Source organism: Drosophila gunungcola, chromosome 3R (assembly GCF_025200985.1).
Source record: "Drosophila gunungcola strain Sukarami chromosome 3R, Dgunungcola_SK_2, whole genome shotgun sequence".
NCBI lineage: Eukaryota > Metazoa > Arthropoda > Insecta > Diptera > Drosophilidae > Drosophila > Drosophila gunungcola.
This window is the reverse complement of record NC_069139.1, coordinates 6,796,851-6,815,910: the sequence shown is the minus strand read 5'-3', so window position 1 is coordinate 6,815,910 and position 19,060 is coordinate 6,796,851. Positions and strand designations below refer to the sequence as shown.

Below are 19,060 nucleotides of genomic sequence, written 5' to 3'. Positions count from 1 at the left end.
CTTTATTTCTTGGGTTCTAAATAAAATTCTTCATAATAAAAAAAATAAATATATATTAATTCTTTCTTATTATTAGTTGCGTTTCTAATCGAATTTTAAATCTAATTACGTGTATAACTCTAAACTCATATAACGCATACGCACCGTTGCGCCCAGTTGATAAGCATTGTGCAAGAAAAGTAAAACAAATATAAGCCCAAGTGTTTGCTATTATATGAAGGCGAGTGGGAGTTGCATAACCTCCCAATCGGAACGATACATTTGCTTGTTTGCCTTAAAGCATCAGGGGAGATTAAGTTAAGTGGAAGAAATTACACAAAAGAGGATACACTTACTCTTTCTCCGAATACCCCTGGCTTTCCCCCGGGGAGAAATGGCTTTCAGTTCGTTTGGTTTTTGACTGCTAATATCGTGGGGATTAAGTTCGAATCAAAGCAATGTACTGTGACTTCGTAAAATGCAGCAGAAAAAAACAGTGGAAAAAAACCAACGGGGGGTGCCTTAAAAAATAATTAAACAATTAAGTTTAACAAGAGCACCATAATAAAACTATTAACTGCCACCGAATGCATTTAAATTGCTTGCTTAGTGGGAAAAATGCGAAGGCGTGGAGTATGCGGACCCAATAACCATCAATGTCTGGCGAGTGTCTGGGAGAAGCCTTTGAAATTTGCTTTTCATATAAAAATAATTGTTATGCTCGAGAATAAAGTTTAAAGTGGAGGACAAGCACAAAAAATACAAAAAAAAAACAAAAAAGGGAAAGGAGCCTTGCGGCGGGATGCAGTTCAATAAACTGCGAAAAAAGGCAAAAGCATACTTCAAGGCGCTGGGAGAAAAATGAAATTGGAAATTGCATTTGTTTTTGCCTTTTGCTGGTTTGCCTTGTACATAAAACTCTCCTCTTGTTGGCCAATCGAAGAAAGCCATTATGCCATAGCACATTGAACGCACGATAAATAACGAGACCCAAAGTCCAGTCAATGGCAACAACGAAAACATCTGAACTAAGGGCCAAATGCAATTTATTTGCAAATTGATATTTAAAGGTCAGAAGGATACTAACCGGCCAAGAGCAGCTTAGGGCCATGAAAAGCATTTGGCTAATGGCAATAGCAAAAAATGCAAAAAGAAGTATGTATATAATATATATATATATGGAGGGCGGAGAAATTAAAATAATTGGAGAGCTTCCAGTGAAAGGAAAATTTGCTTATGACAAGGACATCAAAAACTTGGCACTGGATATGGCCAAGAGTTTGGGGGCAAAAAGTTTCTTGAACTCTTCGGTGTAGCGCAGCTTATCAAAAAACCATTTCGACTGCGCCGCCTAATGAAGTTATAACCCAGACAAGCCCTGACTAGATATGCAAAGCTCTTCCCTCAGCTTTGCTTCTTGTTCTCCTTTTTTTTTTTTTTTTTTTTTTTTTTACTTTTATTTTGCAATTGTGTCGCGCATTTGAATTAAGTGCAAATGACATGAGATTTTCAGGGGGAAAACAATGCGAATACCAGCTGCCTCTTAGGAGTTGCAACCCCTCGACAAGCTTTTAAGCCACTTCACAGTTGTACAACAGAGTGCAGTTCCCCGCATTTCCTCGTCGACGTCTTTTCCCTTTGACTTGGCACTCCTTTTTCTTGTTTTCCCTCCGTTTCGGTGCAGTTTTCATTGTCTGGCATGGTACTTTTTGAATTTATTGAAATGTTTGTTTGTCTGCAATTCTTTGGCTGTACAGAGAAAATAAACTTTGAATATAAAATGATTAATTTATTTAGTTAATTTGGCCATCATCTATATGGGATATGCAAACAAAACAAAATTTTTTTTAATTTATCTTACAAAACTGTTATTTGAGCTATAGTTATTTTACAAAACTAAATTTTCTCTGTGTAGTTGTTGCCTGGTTGCATTGTTCCTGTTGTTTTTCCCCCATACTAATTTTCCACTCCCCCTCTTTCTATTTCCTTGTATCCTGCACAGCTGCGCCTGGCGGTATGCTATGTTTTATTTTTTCTCCTGCATTTGTTGTCGCAAAATATTATTACTCCATTTCATTTTTAAAAGTGCTGTCCTTTCCCCGTAGTTCTTCTGCTGCAATTCCATTTCATTGTCAGTGTCTTGTGTTTTGTATGTTTGCCTTGTTGGCAGAACTAAGTTGTTGGCATTGTTGCTGGCTTGTCATTGGCTTTAACTCCTAATCCACAGGTCACATCTGGCCCATTGATCAAAGTGTCTCGCTGGGAGACAGCAAACTTATTCCATTGCTTAAATTAAGCACCTAGCACCACGCCCACCGCAGAAAAAAGCCAACAGCCCACAGCCATGACTGCTGTCAGTTTTGCCGATGACAATTTTCAAATTTATTCTGCCATTTCTTTTGTCTCTGGCAAAAAACGCCTACGGTTCAAGGGGAAAAACCATTTAAAGCGCAGACAATTTTTCAATTTCTACACACACACATACACACACACACACGCACACAATTGTCAATTGAGAATAAACAGTTTTTCCGGGTTAATAAAATAGTTTTTCCTCGCAGTTACGCCCACATCGGCTAATGAGGAATTTTCATGCTCTTTAAGCTGGATGGAAAAAGGTAACTTAAACAATGGAGGAGGTATTTCAGGCTCACATGTTTGCACACTGTCTGCACAAACACTCGGAGAAAACTCACAAAGGCGAATTGGAATATTAAACACTTTTATTAACTTTTGCATAAAGCTTAAAGGAGACCACCCCAAAAAAAATACATATAAGCAAACAGTGAGGAGTGGGAAATTCTTTGAGTGAAGAATTTATGGCTGGCATTTTTAATGGATTAACAGTTGGTAGAAGCTCTCTCAACTTCCGTCCGTACTTAAACCAAGAAATGCCATTTAATTTAATGTGTTTATGAAAACCCCAGCACTATCAGCCCAACTAAAGAGAATCGAAAACGAATTCAATTGAATTGTAGTTTCTTTGGCCCATTGTCTTGGCCTCATTTTGGTGGAGGGTGTGGCGAAAACGAAAACCTTTTTGATTTGTGACTCCAGTGTGAGTTTCGGTTTGGGTTTGGGTGTTGATATTTATGGACGGGAGGAAGTGTTGTTGCCTGATTTATGCGCTCAATGCCAGCCAGCCAGCCAAAGGAAGTGACAACTCAATGGCTTCATTAGTGTCCTCCGATAAAGTCCTGGATAAAACCTTCAGTGTCGGGAGTTTATTGCACTTCGACTTTTGACTTCTGCGTGGGGGCCATGCAAAAGTTGTTGCGCTCAAACAAATAATCTCAAATTCAGCAATAATAATTTCATGCTTATAATTTGTTCAAGTTCCCCACTGCGGCGGTTTTGCCAAAAACTTTCCACACGCGACTCCCATAAATTATGAAGCAGATAGAGTCCTCAATCCTTTGGCCCCGAGTTCTGAGTTCATTCTCTGTTTTGGGCAACGACCGTCTTCTTGGGAGAACTCAACTGAACGCAGATGAAATTAGCAAATCGTCACGTAGCCAAAATGAAGAAGGAAATTATTAATGCCTTGAACAGAGCGAAAAGTCAGGGATACTATAAAAGAAGTCTGTATTTGTTTTTATGATACTCCACTATTATGGCATTTCTATGGTTTTATAAATAGGAACAATAACGTAAATAAAATTAATAAAACTTTGATTAGTAAGAAATGTTCAACATTTTTGCTTTGCATAACAAATATTTTAATATTAAATCAAAAGAATTATTTTTTCCTGTGGAAAAAGAAACCTAGAGGAAAAACTGTAAAAGACCAGGCCAAGATTTTGATGGAATGTACGATACATGTGCGTCTGCAGCCTTTTATTTCATTTTTTTGGTAATGCTAAGAGGCTGTAGGAGGAGAAAAAGATTACTGCTGCATTTGCCTCTGCTATCTGGGTTATTGTTATTGTCCGTAATCCCAGACAAGCACCTCTCACCCACAGATACGCACATTCTCCTTGAGCAATCAACTTAATTGCTTTACCAACTCACCCCGGCATTCTGGCCCTGGATTCTTTTGTTTAATGAGTGAAAATTGTGCCTTGGTATCGCTTACGCAGAGAATTTCACCCCTCTCCCCCTTTTTCGGCATGCAAACATTCATTAATCGAATCTGTTGTTTTGTAACAATGTTGGGAGTTGATTTTATTGTTGCCAAGATTTATGAGCTCTAGCTCTGGCCCCCAAGAAGTTGGCAAACAACATTGCAATGTGGGTCCCGTGCAAATATTAATTTGTTGATTATTTAGCTTGAGAGGCGGGCTAAGAAGAGTGTCATTCTTCCTTCTCCAGTGGATGAGAGAACAAAAGTTTTGGGTAAATATTGGCAAATGTTTTCAAGGGGCTTGGGGTTTATCTCCCCACTCACATCTTGAAACATATAAAAAGTGCATTAAACCTGTCCTCATCTACAATTGATTGGTTCTACGTGTCCTTTACCTTAATTTCGATACATTCCAATGTCATTCCTCTAAATTATTCAACCTGACCGGGAACCACCCCTTCCCACATTAACCATATGTAGTATATGTCTGAGTGCTGTTATTCCGTCTGGTCAGGTGCCGGACCATCGTCAATTACCCAAACAGAGTCACAAATATTCCCTCATCATTGGGTGGTTAGTTGGCTCTGATTGGCAATGGTATGGTGGCTCCAACCAACTATTCCCACTTTAACCATATTTCGTGGATCCTTTCAACACCTTTTGGCTTTTTGACGGCTTTATTACCAGCCGGTGGAAATTATGTATTGAGAGTGGGTTCATCTGCCGGCTCGCCATATTGATTATCGATTTGGGAATTGGCCTGGACTGTTTGGCTGACTAGCTGACTGGCTGACTGGCTGACTTAACTTGGCTGCACACACCTGGCTAGCTGTGTGTGTTTTGTGTGCATTCAATTTGGGCAACGTGCTAGCCACTTTGGCTTAGACAACACGGAGCTGTTTCCCGCTCTGTTTTCCCCGGCACGTTTGGATTTTATGGTTCATTTGTTGGCGCTTAGACGCTGGCTGGTTGCTTCGTTTAGTCCCTCGGCAGACATATATTGGCAATGTTCATTGGACACCACCTTGAATTTGGCGGCAACCACAGTGGCTTTAGGGTAAACGAACTTTCCCTACTTCGGTGTTTTTTTTTATTTTTGGGGCAAAGCTGGGAAAACCTCTTGCTTCCTTAATAAACACAAATGAACACAACACTCTAAATAATCCATTTCATTTTGTTGTGAAACAATAAATTTATTTTTATTGCATATACAAGGTATAATAATTTTAAGATGTTGAGATGGCCAATTCGAAACTAATAGTAAAATACTATAGCAACATCACTAAACCATAATTTTTTTTTATTTAAGTCTGTTAAGTCAACCCAACTCAAATACTTATATGTTTGTTATCTTTTACACCATTTCCAGATCGAGGATGAAGGCAATCATGGCAACGATGAGACGCGTCTTTTCATCCTCTCCTCGCTGGCCCAATCCCAGATGAGCCGGGTGGCCTGCATTTTGTGCGAAGAGCCGCTGCTCGTATTCGATCGCTATCCACTGGTCGACGGCTCCTTCTTTCTGAGTCCCAAGCAGCATTCCAGCGGCTGCATTGAGGTGAGTAACGATCCACTAAGTCGCAATCCCGCAAAAAATCTAGACTATTTTATCTACATTTTAAGAGATAAAGCACATTTTGCTTTATAATTTCAAATAGTCAAAAATTTCAAGTCAATAGAAAACTGTTTCTGAAACTTAATTTTCATATTAAAAAATATTAGTTTCATATATCTTTTAATAAAACGTTTACTCAATTATGGTAGTTTAAAAATTAAGCTTATTTTAAGTCAGTTGCTATGAAATATGCAATTTATCAGTGCCTGTCCCAATATGTGAGATAAAATACCTCTTGCAATAGTTATTTTTTTCTGTGCATTCATCATTTATAAAACGTCAAATGTGGCATGGCAACCTCACCCACACCCACGACCAAGCAGCTTTCACTCGCCCACGTGCCCCCGAGAACTTTCAGCTGCAATTAGCGGGTGAACTGCTCCTACTCCACCTTCATTTGGAGTCGCCTCCGAACGCCTCCTGCCTGCCACACCCATTGCTTTCTGGGCTCTGTCTGTGCCCGCAATTTATGACCCATTTAAGTCAGCGTAATTACGACAGGGCCCAAAAGAAGAGCCGGGAAAACTGCAGTTTGCAGTTTGCAGTTTGCAGTTTGCACATTTGCATTTTACATTTTACGTAGAAGAGAACTGCACTGCACGCACGACCTACGCTTCCATGGGCTTCATATTTTCCCTATTTTCCCCTGCTTCTTTTCCTTCTGCCTGCCGCCTGCCTGTCAGTCTCGGCCCCACCGATTTCCCCGACTTCTGGGGGCTTTAAATTAAGCCTGGATTTATAATTCATTGCCAGCTGCTGCTGCTGCTGCTGCTGCAATTGGAATTGGCTCCTTTGTATGCCTCTCCCTTGACTTTGACTCGGGTCTGCTGTTCGTGGGCGGCAGCAGCAATCTCCTGGGCAAGTTTATGCATTTTGCATTTTATTTGAAATTATTATGTCGCGTCGCAATGGCAGTACCACATCCACATCCTCGTTTCCCCTCGAGTCCTTGGCCTTTTGTCAGGCATGCAAGAATGCGCTCGATTCCCTGGGAAAACCCCTCGCTTCCTCGCCCTTTCACAAAAAGCGTGGAAAGTTGATACCCTAACAAAAGGAGCAGTTTGCTAACTGGCGGCTTATTTGCCTAGTCAGGGCTTTGAAGGGTATTTAAGTAGAAAAAAAATATATATAATTCCTTTGTTAGTTTGTAAGTATAAAAAAAAGATTCTCTTTGACGGCATGTATACAAAAAGGATCTTTGGCTACAGACATTTTGGAGGATTACTCATTATTTTCTAGTGGCAATATAAAAGAATTGGAAAGCATAGATAGCTCTTTGATATTTGTAACACATTTTATACTAAATTTATATAAAGAATTTAATTTAATAAAATTAGTCATTCAAAGTCTTTCGCCAAACATTAATGTATTTTTCTTTATTTGGCCAAGTGTATTCAGGGGCATAGAAGAGTCGCCCTTGCAATTCATTCTTTTTCCTGCCATAATTTTTCATTGTTGGAGTGTCTGGTTGGTGGCCCCTGGGCTTCTGCTTGAATTATGCGGCTGGGTCCTGCCCCTTTTTTTTTTTTTGCCTTTTGTCTGCATCTTTTTCACCGCTTCCGCTTTTTCACACCCCCTGACTCCACACTCCTCTTCATTTCTTGCAGGTTAAATACGAGGGACGCACTCTCTACTTGACCTGTGTTTGTATGAGCTGCCTGGACGGAACCTCCAGCAGTCGCGTTATCAACTGCAGGTGAGCATCATTGAGCATTGCGGGGAAATGGATTCGAAATAGGAAATGAGTATTTGAATGATAAATTTCTGTGTTTTCTGCATCGTTGACAGATTCTGCAAGGAGCCGTGGGATGGCTCGAGCCTGGTTCTGGGCACCATGTACGCCTATGATATCTTTGCGGCCATGCCCTGCTGCTCCGAGAGGTTCAAGGTGAGTTTTTTATTCATAAAATATATAGAAGGGCGTTACAGAAACTAAAAATTTTTTACTTCGTTTTTAAAATTAGTATTTCGTTATGTTCTTAACAGAAAATATTCGTCCTGAAAAATCAATAATTTTAACATTTATGCTATTCAGACTTTGCCTAAGCCTAAGCATTTAAAGTTAGATTCATGAACAGAAAATGTTTTAATTAATTAAAAATGTCTCTTAAATTTAAAATTCTAAATTTTTAAAATACCTAATGATATACATATTTTATTGTGTGTACACTTTAAATTATTTTTGGGAAAGTTTTCCTTTTTTTGTGACTCTTTTAATTTTGATTTTTATTTAATTTTATATGGCATGTGTGCATTTAACTATATATTTTCTGTTTCTACGAAATGTTTTCTTTACTATGTATTTACAGATCCTTAAATTAAAAAAAAAATGTTTATCTGCATGAAAATCGATTTCATTTTCCCCATTTTCGATTTCTTCTATTCTCATTATAGTGCAATAACTGCTTCAAGATGCTGATGCATCCGCAGCAGCGGCTGAGCTTCTACAGTGACTACTCGCACGGAGTGACCTGTCCGTACTGCAACACGCAGGACACGCACTTTGTGAAGCCGCTGAGCTTCTGCTATGCCAAGAGCCCGGCGGCGCGACTGCCGACGCTCGCATAACATGAGGCCCCGTTGGAGTCGCCCGTGGGAACAGGTGCCACCGCCACTCAGGTGCCAAATGCCCAGGGCGCTTCAACGGCCTCCAGCTGCAGCTCCCTTGCCAAGCAGCCAGCCAAACAGCCGCTCTTCAATGCCGCCATCGATTATTCGGCACCGCTGCAGCAGCAAATTAATCCGGATTTGATTGGAGCCCATCCGCATGCCCAGCAGCACCAGCAGCAGGTGCGACAGCAGCAGCAGCAGCAGCAGCAACCACAACAACAGCAGCAACAGCAACAGCAGACACAACAGCAACAGTCACAACAGCAGCAGCAGCAACATCAGCCTGCGGTCAGCAATTTTCAGAGGACCAACTTCCCTCAGCAGTCACATAAAACCATGAACATGATGGCCATGGCAGATGTGATGAGCAAGTACCAACAGCAGCAGCAACAGCAGCAGCACCAGCAACAGCAACCGCGCCAGCAGCAACAGGCAACGCAAAAAGGACTCGAGGGCCTTCTTCTGACCAATTTAAACACAAACAACAACAGCAGCAGCAGCAGTATTAGTAACTTAATCATTAGCCATAATTCAGCCAGCAATTCAGGCACCAAAATCCAACCCAACTGGGGGCAAAGCGATGCCATTTCGGCATTGTGGGGCTGTTCCAGCAGCAGCAGTGGCTGCTCCTCGGGCAGTGGATCGCAGCCCTCGCTGAGTCCAACGGCCAGCAGTCATGGCAACGACAATAGCTCCAAGATGATGTTGTGGGCGACCCAGGGTTCGCCCCAAAATGCTGCCACACTACTCAGGGATGGATTCAAGGAGTTGCAACAGCAGCAACTACAACTGCAACAGCAGCCGCAGCAGCAGCAACAGCAGGTGCAACAGCAATTGCCACATGCTGCCTCGCCCACAGCCTCGCTGACCAGTTCCAGTTCCTCCTCGAATGGATGGAGTGCTTCGCACTATGGCAAGCAGCCCAATATCTGGGAGCTGCCGGGTCAAAGGACACCGGCCAGCAGCCACGACATCTTCACCGATCTCCTGTGCAACCTGAGCATCAGTCAGGATAATAATAGCAGCCAGCAGGCCAAAGCCGCCGATGCCTCCGATGTCAGCTCGAATTCCTCTTCGTCGGCTGGTGAACTCCTGGAAGCGGCCAATATCTGGAGGTTTCCGGAGTACGCCAACCAGCTGTATCCCGAGGAACCCACTGGCGGCGCTGCCGCTTGCATGCAGCTCTTCAACGACTATCTCAACATGAACTAAACGTAGTGGATTTAGGAGCCACAACAACACACGCCTGCAGCATTTGTTACTCTAGCTAAATTTAAAAAAGATATTACAACAAAAAAAATAAGAAAAGAGTAAGCAGGAGGAGGAGAGCAAAGTTTTAGTTTTTTTAATTAATTTGATTTTTTATACAATCACACACCACGACCACACACATCTTAAAACCGAGAGAAAACTATGCAAACTAAAAACAATTTTCTTGTTATTTTTGTTGAGTTTTTTTTTAGTTCTTTGTTTACACACCTACCTAAACACAAACAAAACAAGCAATTTTTAGTTTTATTTTTTAAAGCAAATTTTTTTATACATTTTACCAAAAAAAAAACAAAGCGAATGTAAAACAAAAAAAAAAAGGGAAAACGAGTAAAAGATGAGACGTAGAAGAAAAAGAAGTGACAAAAACGAAACATTTACATCACGATTGAGGGAAAAGTTTTATTTAGCGAAAATTGAAGGCAGGGCATTAAATTGTTTAAAGAAATCATGATAATTGCTGTGCTGCTCAATAACACAAAAATGATGAAAAGCAAAAAAAGGAGAAGGAGTAGAGTAGGAGAGTATAAAATAAAGGGGAGAACATGAAACATTTGCTTCAATTTATGAAACGTAAAATTACAAAACCTAAATTTAACAAAACAACAACATAATCGATAAGTTGCACATCTTTACCTAAGCGATTGGTAATTATTCCTAGTTTTAGTAAGCGAACCGAGAACCTCTAGAACCGATTAAGTTTCTCTCTCCAGTTCGACACAGTTCAGTTAGGCCCTCAAAATAATACAGCAACCCCTAAGAGTCCAACCACCCACCCAACCAACCACTCACGCACACACACACACACACACTCACACAAATAGCAGCCAGGCGGCACATGCAACAAGGTCATCATCACCCCCTTTCAGGAGTATTTCAAGCAGACCACCCCCACCCACGCCCTCCAAACTCTCTTAGTTAAGTTCTCAAAACAAAAAAAAAAACTTAAAAAAAAAAACAAAAAATATAATAAACTTTCGGCGCAGCGTGATCATTAATTATTAAGAGTAAGCATAGGTTATAGCGATCTTCTTTGTATATGTCTAGGGTTCTTCTCTTTGTCGTAACTAGCAGAGCAGCCGTATGTGATGGATCTCTAAAAATAGAGTGACGGGCCCGCAGGTGCATCCAAAAACACATGCAGGCACTCACTATCGATAGGTTTAGTAGGCTTAAGGACGATTTTTTCTAAATTTTAAATATGGTATGCAAGCAAACATCCAACAATTTATAGAGCGGTTCAATGTTTCCTGTTTTGTGTTTATTCCGTGCTAAGAAAAGTCACCAAGTCCCTGGGGTAAAAGTCCCTTTTCCTGTTCCCATTTTCCTTCTCCATCTCGAAATTGTGAAATTTTAATCGAATTAAAATTAAAACCAAACCTATCTGTGTAAAAATGTTAAGGCAGCCTGAACCTTTAATTTAATCAGCAACAACTGTGTTAGCCTCCCTAAAAACTTATTATTTGCTTACCACCTTACATCTGTGAAGTTTTTAATTAAATTGAAAATAAAAGCCCACTTGATATTTCTCCAACTGTGTCCGATAGTTTAGGCAACCTAAACCTTAAAATCCGATCAGCAAAAACTGTGTAAGATATTTCTTTTCAAAATGCCTGTGAAGATTTTATTAAAAATAAAACAAAAAACCCCCACTTGATATGACCCCCACTGTGAAAGGACTTTAGGCAACCTAAACCTATAAAAAAGTTTTTTTCCACTCTACCTACTTTTTTACTTAACTCCTTTAATTTTCTTTTTATAAATTCTGTGAAAATTTTAATGAAATTAAAAGTAAAACCCCGTTAAATTGACCTCAGCTGTGAAACTCAGTTTAGGTAACCTAAACCTTAAAACCATTCAGCAGAAACTGCAAATTTTTGTTTGAATTTCAAATTTATTTTTGAAATTTTAAATTCTGTGAAATTTTTAATAAAATTGAAAATAAAATCCCACTTGATATGTCCCCCCCATCTGTGAAAAGAAGTTTAGGCCAGCTAAACATTAAACAAGATCAGCAGAAACTGTGTTAGATTTTCCTCCTTTGGTTATTTTTCTTTTCCATTTGAAAATTGTGTGAAATTTTAATGAAATTAAAAGTAAAACCCCCTGATATGGACACCCATCTGTGAGAAAATGTTTAGGCAGCCTAAACCAAAAATCGATCAGCCGGAACTGTGTTATATATATCCCCCATTCCTTAAACCCCCTCGTGTTCGATACGAACCCTATATTTAGACCCTGTAAGTTTCGTCAAATCATCTGTGAATGGAGTGTCGGGTATTTTCCAAAAGGTTTTCCATTTCGGGGACCATATATTAGAGAGAAGACTCGACACTTTTAAAAAATCCCTCACTGTGAGTATTCGAAAGAAACGAATTTTTATATAAAATTCTAAAACCCCACACATTGTGACTAGGCCTGGCCCAAAAAATTCTTTGTGAAACCCAGTTGAAAACAAACATTTTCGGAAAATGTCTAAACCAAAAACCCCAAACCGAAATTGCCTACATTAAGACAGCCAATCTGTGACCCCCGGTTTGCTCATCCCCCTGTGAACATTAAAAATGTATCTGTAGCACAGTGTATTGCCCTTCGGAAGTAATAATAATAGGACATTTTCTAATTTTTGGTTACCGTTTACTTTCAATAGTTTCAACAGTGTGATCAAGGCATTGCCTGGAATTTTTTGGAAAGAAATTCAAAACCACCCTCGAATATCTGTGAATGCCCCTCCCTGAAACTTCCCGAATCCCTTTTATCCCCCTTTGGTGACTTTTGGTGAGGGATCTGCTTGAAATACAAAACCCTGGGGATCGGGAATGGGATCCGAATCTTGCATGTGCTGTTGTTTTTCCAGTAAATACAAATTAAACGCCTCCTTTTAGGCATTTAGCATTGCCGCCATTTTACATACCAAATAATACACGTTAATTAAACGACAATTTTTTCAGAACGCATGAAGGGACAAACTGAGTGATAGTAAATTTTTTTTGTATGCAAACCTACCAGTAACGAGACATCTTCGTTATGCTTACTTATATTGAACTACCGGTTAAGTTTATAAGTACATACCCTATACCCTATAAACCTACACCTAACTAACATAAACCTAAATTGATAGAAACTTACGACAAGCGACACCTTTTGGCATTTACTTGAGAGGATTATATATAAGTTTGGCACAGTTATATATAATTTTCGTCTAAATTTAAGGTTTTAATCTAACATACATGTACGCGCAGAGGAAGTGAACTTATTTATAGGCAAACCCCACACACACAAACACAAAAAAAAAAACATGACACACGAAGCACACAGATACAGCATATAGTTATATAGATATTTAATTGGAGTAACCTTTAGCCCTACACTACACTACACTACACTGCACAACAAAAAAAACATATTGGTAATAAGTTATACGCAAGCTAAGGCTGCAAAAGTAAGGCAGCAGCACCCGCACCACCAACTACTACGTAAGTCAGCCCGTGTTTTAGTTTGATTCAGTGTTTGTTTTAGTTAAATGTGCTAGGACGAAGTCTCGATCGCGTCCAGTCGAGAAGAAAACCACAAACTTATGCCCACCTCAGCCACCAATAAGAAGGAGAAGAACCGAATCGAATCGAATCGAATCGAATAAGCCCCTAAACAGTAATAGTCAGACTTCCGATCACAACTAATTCTAATGAATCGTAACCCCTAGACGGCAAATGAATAAACATAGTTGAAGTCTTTAAGTAATGAGGAAGAGATGGCGATTGAGCGAGAGTAAAACACATTAAAATGTAATTTATATTACCTCCTTAGCAAAAATCAATAACAAATAACGATTAACAAATAACAATGTTTTCTAAATGCATATTAAACTATGATAAATCAAGGCAAAGTAAAACAAAATATGTACGTTTAAATCAAGTAATCAATTTATAAACAATTTAAAAGCAGTTTTTGTTTAGTTCATAATTTGTACTCAAGAAACAAAAAAAAAAAACAACAACCATTTATATTTTATGTTAAACGAATGAAATATTTGCGCGCCTTTCCCCTTAAATCTTTTGACGATCTTCAGTTACTGGAATATTGGAACATGCCAAAATCCGTGTAGAGCCCAGCAGAAGCAGCAGCAAAATGTTTAAACTTTAACCGAAATTCTTAAAAACCAATTTTTGATAGCTCCCTCCGAGCTTTCTCAGATCATCTGATGACGAAATGTACAAATTGGTGAAGTTTAGGCACTTTCAACCGCGACCCTCCTCCGATTCCCCAAAGCCAAGGCAATAAAGCGCAGCAGATATTTCCAAAATTATATACTCCCCGAAAATCAAACCCACTGTGTAATCCCCTCCTCCGATTCACCAAATTTATTGCTACCCGATTATAATTTTGTTTAATTAAATATACACACTTAGCAAACTTTTGTTTATGCCTAATTTGTAATGTGTAATATATGTATACTTTGTACCTTTTTATGTTATACACAAATACCCAAAACCCTACGATCCACAGAAGGAATCAATCCCTCGCCCAGTGTTTAATCCCCCCTAGCCCCTCTACTCCCTACGCTCCTCCTCTCCTACACATTTTGGCAATTCAACTTGAATGTCTACTTTTAATGTAATTTAGTTGAATATTTTAGTTGATTTTTATTATTATTATTCGTACTCCGTATGGAAAACTAAATAAATTTAATTGTATTTCAATAAAAACGAAAAAGGACAAAAATTACATTACTTTCTGCTATTATTATTACTACAATTAATATTGAATTTTTGTTGAATTTTCAAATGATTAAATGAAATATTTTTAATAATTTGTATTTGGTTTTATTTACATTTACCCCCTAACACTCTTTATATATTATTTGGTACTCTTTTATTTCGGTTGCAACTGCATTGATAAAGCCCATAAAATTGGATATAACTAAATGCCGGACGACAAACTGCCGACTAGAAGGAGCAGAGAATAAACCTTTACCGAAATGTATTGCTTAGCATCTAGTAGGAAACTACATACCTACCAACTTTGGTTCCCGATCCAGTTTCCTCCGATCGCTACATAGTTTAGCAGCTACCTCAGTTTAGTCACATCGATAGAGTCTTAACTACACAAGTATATATTTTACTCGACGTAGGAACATGTTAATCGCAGCTTTTAAACAGAATAGCTTAGTTGTATGATTGATATGCAACGATTTATTAAGACCCCCCACATCCAGTGTCCAGTCATCCAGTCCCCCCCACTCCCCCGAATTTGGATTATACCCTTTCCTTTCCGTTGTTCTTTAGCTAACTTGCTTACTGAGTTACCTGCGTCCCCTGATGCACTAAATCAATTTCTTAGTTGAATTTTGAGTTGAAAGCGCAGAAAAAAAGCTGAGCAGATGATGAAATGAAAATGAAGGTCAATGTTGTAGTCGAATTTTTGTTCACGTTTGTTCTCGTTAAGTTGAAGATTTCATGCCAAAGTACAAACCTTAAATCAATTCTTCGTAATTCCTTATACCTAATACCTATCCTAGGTCCCCCCCCAGTTTCTTTAAAAAAACCTTAGTTCGCTTGAGGTCGTTTGCCTCATCCCAAATGGGCTGCACTTGTTTAGCATTTAAGTGTATTTTATATATGGTAGCAAGTCAAGAAGATACATATACGAACAAAAAATTCGCATACCCGAGGAAACTTTAGTTGCATTTTAGGCATTTGGCATTTTGCACAGGTTTTGCTAGAAACGAATTTGGTTTATACTTACTATAATTCGTATCCGTATTTGCTATTGCTATTGGTATTGTATTGAATATTGTATTGGAATTATCCCTAGAGTACGTAGCATTTAAGCAGCAGTGAGTGCAAGAGCAGAACCGAACCGAACCGATGTGTGACGAACCGCTGGTTAAGTGGACCAACAGTCGGTTGATCAGATCCCTGGGTCCAGATATCGAGATCCATATTATAACTAGGCGTAGGCATAGGTCGTACGGCCAAAAAACTGGAGTGTTGAGCAAGCAATACGAGCGAAGGCCCCACAAAAGGCAGCCAAACACTGCGGAAGCCCCAACTCGCACCCCCAAAACCGCCTCTCTGGGCTTTTTGATTTAGCTAATAGCTGATAGATTATAGAGTAGGAAACACTACACTACACTACGCTACATTACGCCAGAAAAACACCACACTATACACTACACTATATCTATATATTATATTATATTATATTATATCTTTTTTGAGGCGCACTCGTGCTGATGTGGAGTATGAATTGTCGAACAATCGTTGCCATTTATTTCGCTATAAGTCACCAGTCCAAGTCGTGTCTATGTGTTGTACTTAGGTTTTAGCAGTGCCCAACAGTTCGTTTTTAACTTATAATCCTCGATGTTGTGTTTTGTTCTCTGTAGGATCATGTATTACCCTAGACTAGAACTAGTATTAGTCTAAGCTTCGTAAAAAATCTATAGTATATAGGGATAGAAGAAAGCGATAAACGATAAGCGATAAGCGATAACCGATAACCGAAGGACTGATCCTGTGCGCGTGTGTGTCGATATTTGAAATTGTGATCCAAGACTGACTGACTGAAATAAACTCCAAGGCAAGATGAATAAAGCATAAGTACTATATAGAACATCCAAGCAATTCAGGTATGCGAACTAATCAAGAATTCAAGGACTTCCAGCGAACACAGAGACTAACTACGAAGCAACAAAAGCAAACAGAACTTTCTACCTCATTGTTGAAACGTTTGTAGCCGAGTGTGTGGCTCTTTAGCACCCGACAATACCTCAGATGCAGAACCAAAAAAAAAAAAAAAAACAAAACATTAATCGAAGATCGATGATCGATGATAGAAGTTGAAAGATTGAAGTGGGCAAAGCAGAGATGAAGGACTTTCAGTGTAAATTTGAATACGTATTACGAGTAGTAATCATCATTTCCATCACCATGTCATATGAACTCATCTCCAGTCACGTCAGTCATCACACACACAGAGACACGCCACACACACACACACTGCCACAGGAGTGCCAGGACCCCACTCGTATCATCGCATTATCCATTCTAGGGTTAAAGTCACGCGCAAGAAGACAACACCAAAAAACCAAATCAAATCATTCCAATCGAATCATTCGAAACGAATCATTTAGGCTAAGCGGTTAGCAGGACAGCCACAAAATAGTTGATAAGCACTACAATTGGCATCATTAATACAATCATTTTGCAACACTTTAATTTGGATTTGCATTTTGGATTCACTTGATTTCCGATTGAAAAGAGCTCCCCGATATGTGATATTTAATTGGTAATTGCAAAATCGAAATTGAATTTGAATTTGAAATTGATAGGGAAGGATGATAGGAGAACACGCGAAGGAAACTCAACATCTGTGAGCATTGGCTTAGCACTTAAGTTCGAAAGAGATTAAGGATTATATATACTTGTATTTAGATTCGTAAATTCGGATTCGGATTCGGAACACCAACTGTGAGCGCATTAAAGATGATCTGAAATCAAATGAAATTTAAGGAAATCATATGTGGTATATTTTTTGGCTTGAAATTTGTAAAATTCGCATAGGAATCGAATTCGATCGTCTATTTTGGATACTGTACCAGTACTTCGGTAAGCTTAGGTTTAGTTATTCCACAAAACACATGAGTCTGCATCACATCTGGCTAGGAAACAATCATGCACTTTTCGATAACTCATAACTGTGACGAAATTTACACAATCCAGCGCATTTGACAAAGATTCCCCTAAGTTAATCAAAATTAACAAAGAAACATTTTTGTGGCTGCCTCGAAGTAAATAAAAGTTAATCACTCGCTAAGTAGGATCGCTTCGGGTCCCCTAAGGACCGCCAGGCATAGAATTCTAAGCTCTAGACTAAGCACGCTTCCCAACTAACCCCCCTTTGTGGAAAAATAAAAAGGGGGGGCCATCATTATACTCACTCTCTTAACACACACTCACACACGAATACAAATTAATGGAATAATTACCTCAGATTAGAATTTTTCTAGTTTAATTCTTACAAATATACATATAAATGTTAAATGACGAACAAAAACCAAAAGCAAAACTAATGAAAATATTATGAAAATCACTTATACACTCCACAAAACAAAAACAAAAACAAAACGAAAGAGCAAAACGAAACGAGCATTTTTTTAATGGCGAGTTATGAGAAATTTTAATAGTAAAATTCAAGAGCAATTTATTATACAAAGGCAAAGAAAATACCAAATAATACCTAAGCAAATACCATACATACATCAAAATGCATGCAATCTCAACTAAACTAAACCAAAATCAAGTAAACTAAACTAAACTAAATTAATGCAAACTTTTAAACGTTTCCCCCCATTAAATATTATAGAGCATTCATATATAAATACTCATATACATATAGACCAAGAACGCTGCCAAAAAATAAATATCAAAGCTGCCACTCCCACAACTCCCGAAAATGAAAACCCCGGCTCAATAAGAAAAGAAAAACACGCTAGAAAAGAGAGGAGTACCATATTGTAGGGTCTTTATACATGTATATCTTTTAACGTATATTGATCTTGGCTATTATTATTGCATTATTACGCATTACGCAATACGAGTATCGTATATCGAGTATCGAGTATCTATTATATATGGCATATATTGTATATGAAGTTTTCATTGTACTATTTAATAATCTATTGGAGATTGATCCTTGTATGTTTCGTTATAAGTATTTCATACCCACACCGACACGCACTCACTCATACTCACTCACCCATACACACATACACACCAACACACCAAGACACCAACACACACTAACACACTGTCACTGATCATCCTGTATGTCCTTTCTTGTGGGCGGCGGGACGGAATTTCTGAAACCGCGGCCGTGCGTGGTCGCGTCTACTCACATAGAAGAATTTCTGCTGCTCAGGTAAAGGCGTTGACCACGCCCCGCCCGGTCTAAGGAAAAGCCAACCACCCCCGCACCCTATCCGAGGACAGAAAACAGGATGCATCGTGCCAAGGATTTTGTGTTAAATTCCGTTTATTTAGTTAAAACTAGTATTCCGTCTCTTTCAAACTTCGAGGCTCAAAAGAAATCAGGAGAAATGGTGAAAGTGAGAGGAGAAGCAGAAGAAAGAGAGCGAGTAGGAATAGAGGAGCCATAGTGGAATTTTGTTTAAGTTTTTTGTTTCGTTTCTATTATTAAAAAGGAAATTTATGCAAATAATAAGATAATAATATTAAACAAAGTACACTTTACCTTATTTAGATGCAATGAAACTTTAATTCCTTGAATTAGTCAAATTTGATTTTGGACCTGAACAAAAACAAAATACAAAAACCACAAAAAAAAATACAATTACATGTGTAAAGAAATCAAATAAAATACTTGCTAAAAAATAGACAAATGTGCCGCAGGATGGGGGTGTAATAGGGTGAAAACCGAAACCAAGTTGTGGAAAATAGAAAACCTCCTCCTGTTTTGGCACTCCTCCATTTTGGGTTTTGCCTGGAAAGCGAATAAAAACG

General features: G+C 38.8%; 1 protein-coding gene across 1 annotated transcript in view; it reads left to right on the top strand.

The window, feature by feature from the left end:
- LOC128252676 (headcase protein) overlaps positions 1 to 17,887 on the top strand; it is a 92,701-nt gene extending 74,814 nt beyond the window's left edge. The window contains 4 exon segments of the mRNA XM_052980620.1: positions 5,412 to 5,600; positions 7,265 to 7,353; positions 7,446 to 7,545; positions 8,052 to 17,887. Of these exon segments, the coding sequence (XP_052836580.1) occupies positions 5,412 to 5,600; positions 7,265 to 7,353; positions 7,446 to 7,545; positions 8,052 to 9,479 (1,806 nt within the window). The 3' untranslated portion in view covers positions 9,480 to 17,887.
- Positions 17,888 to 19,060: the final 1,173 nt, after the last annotated feature.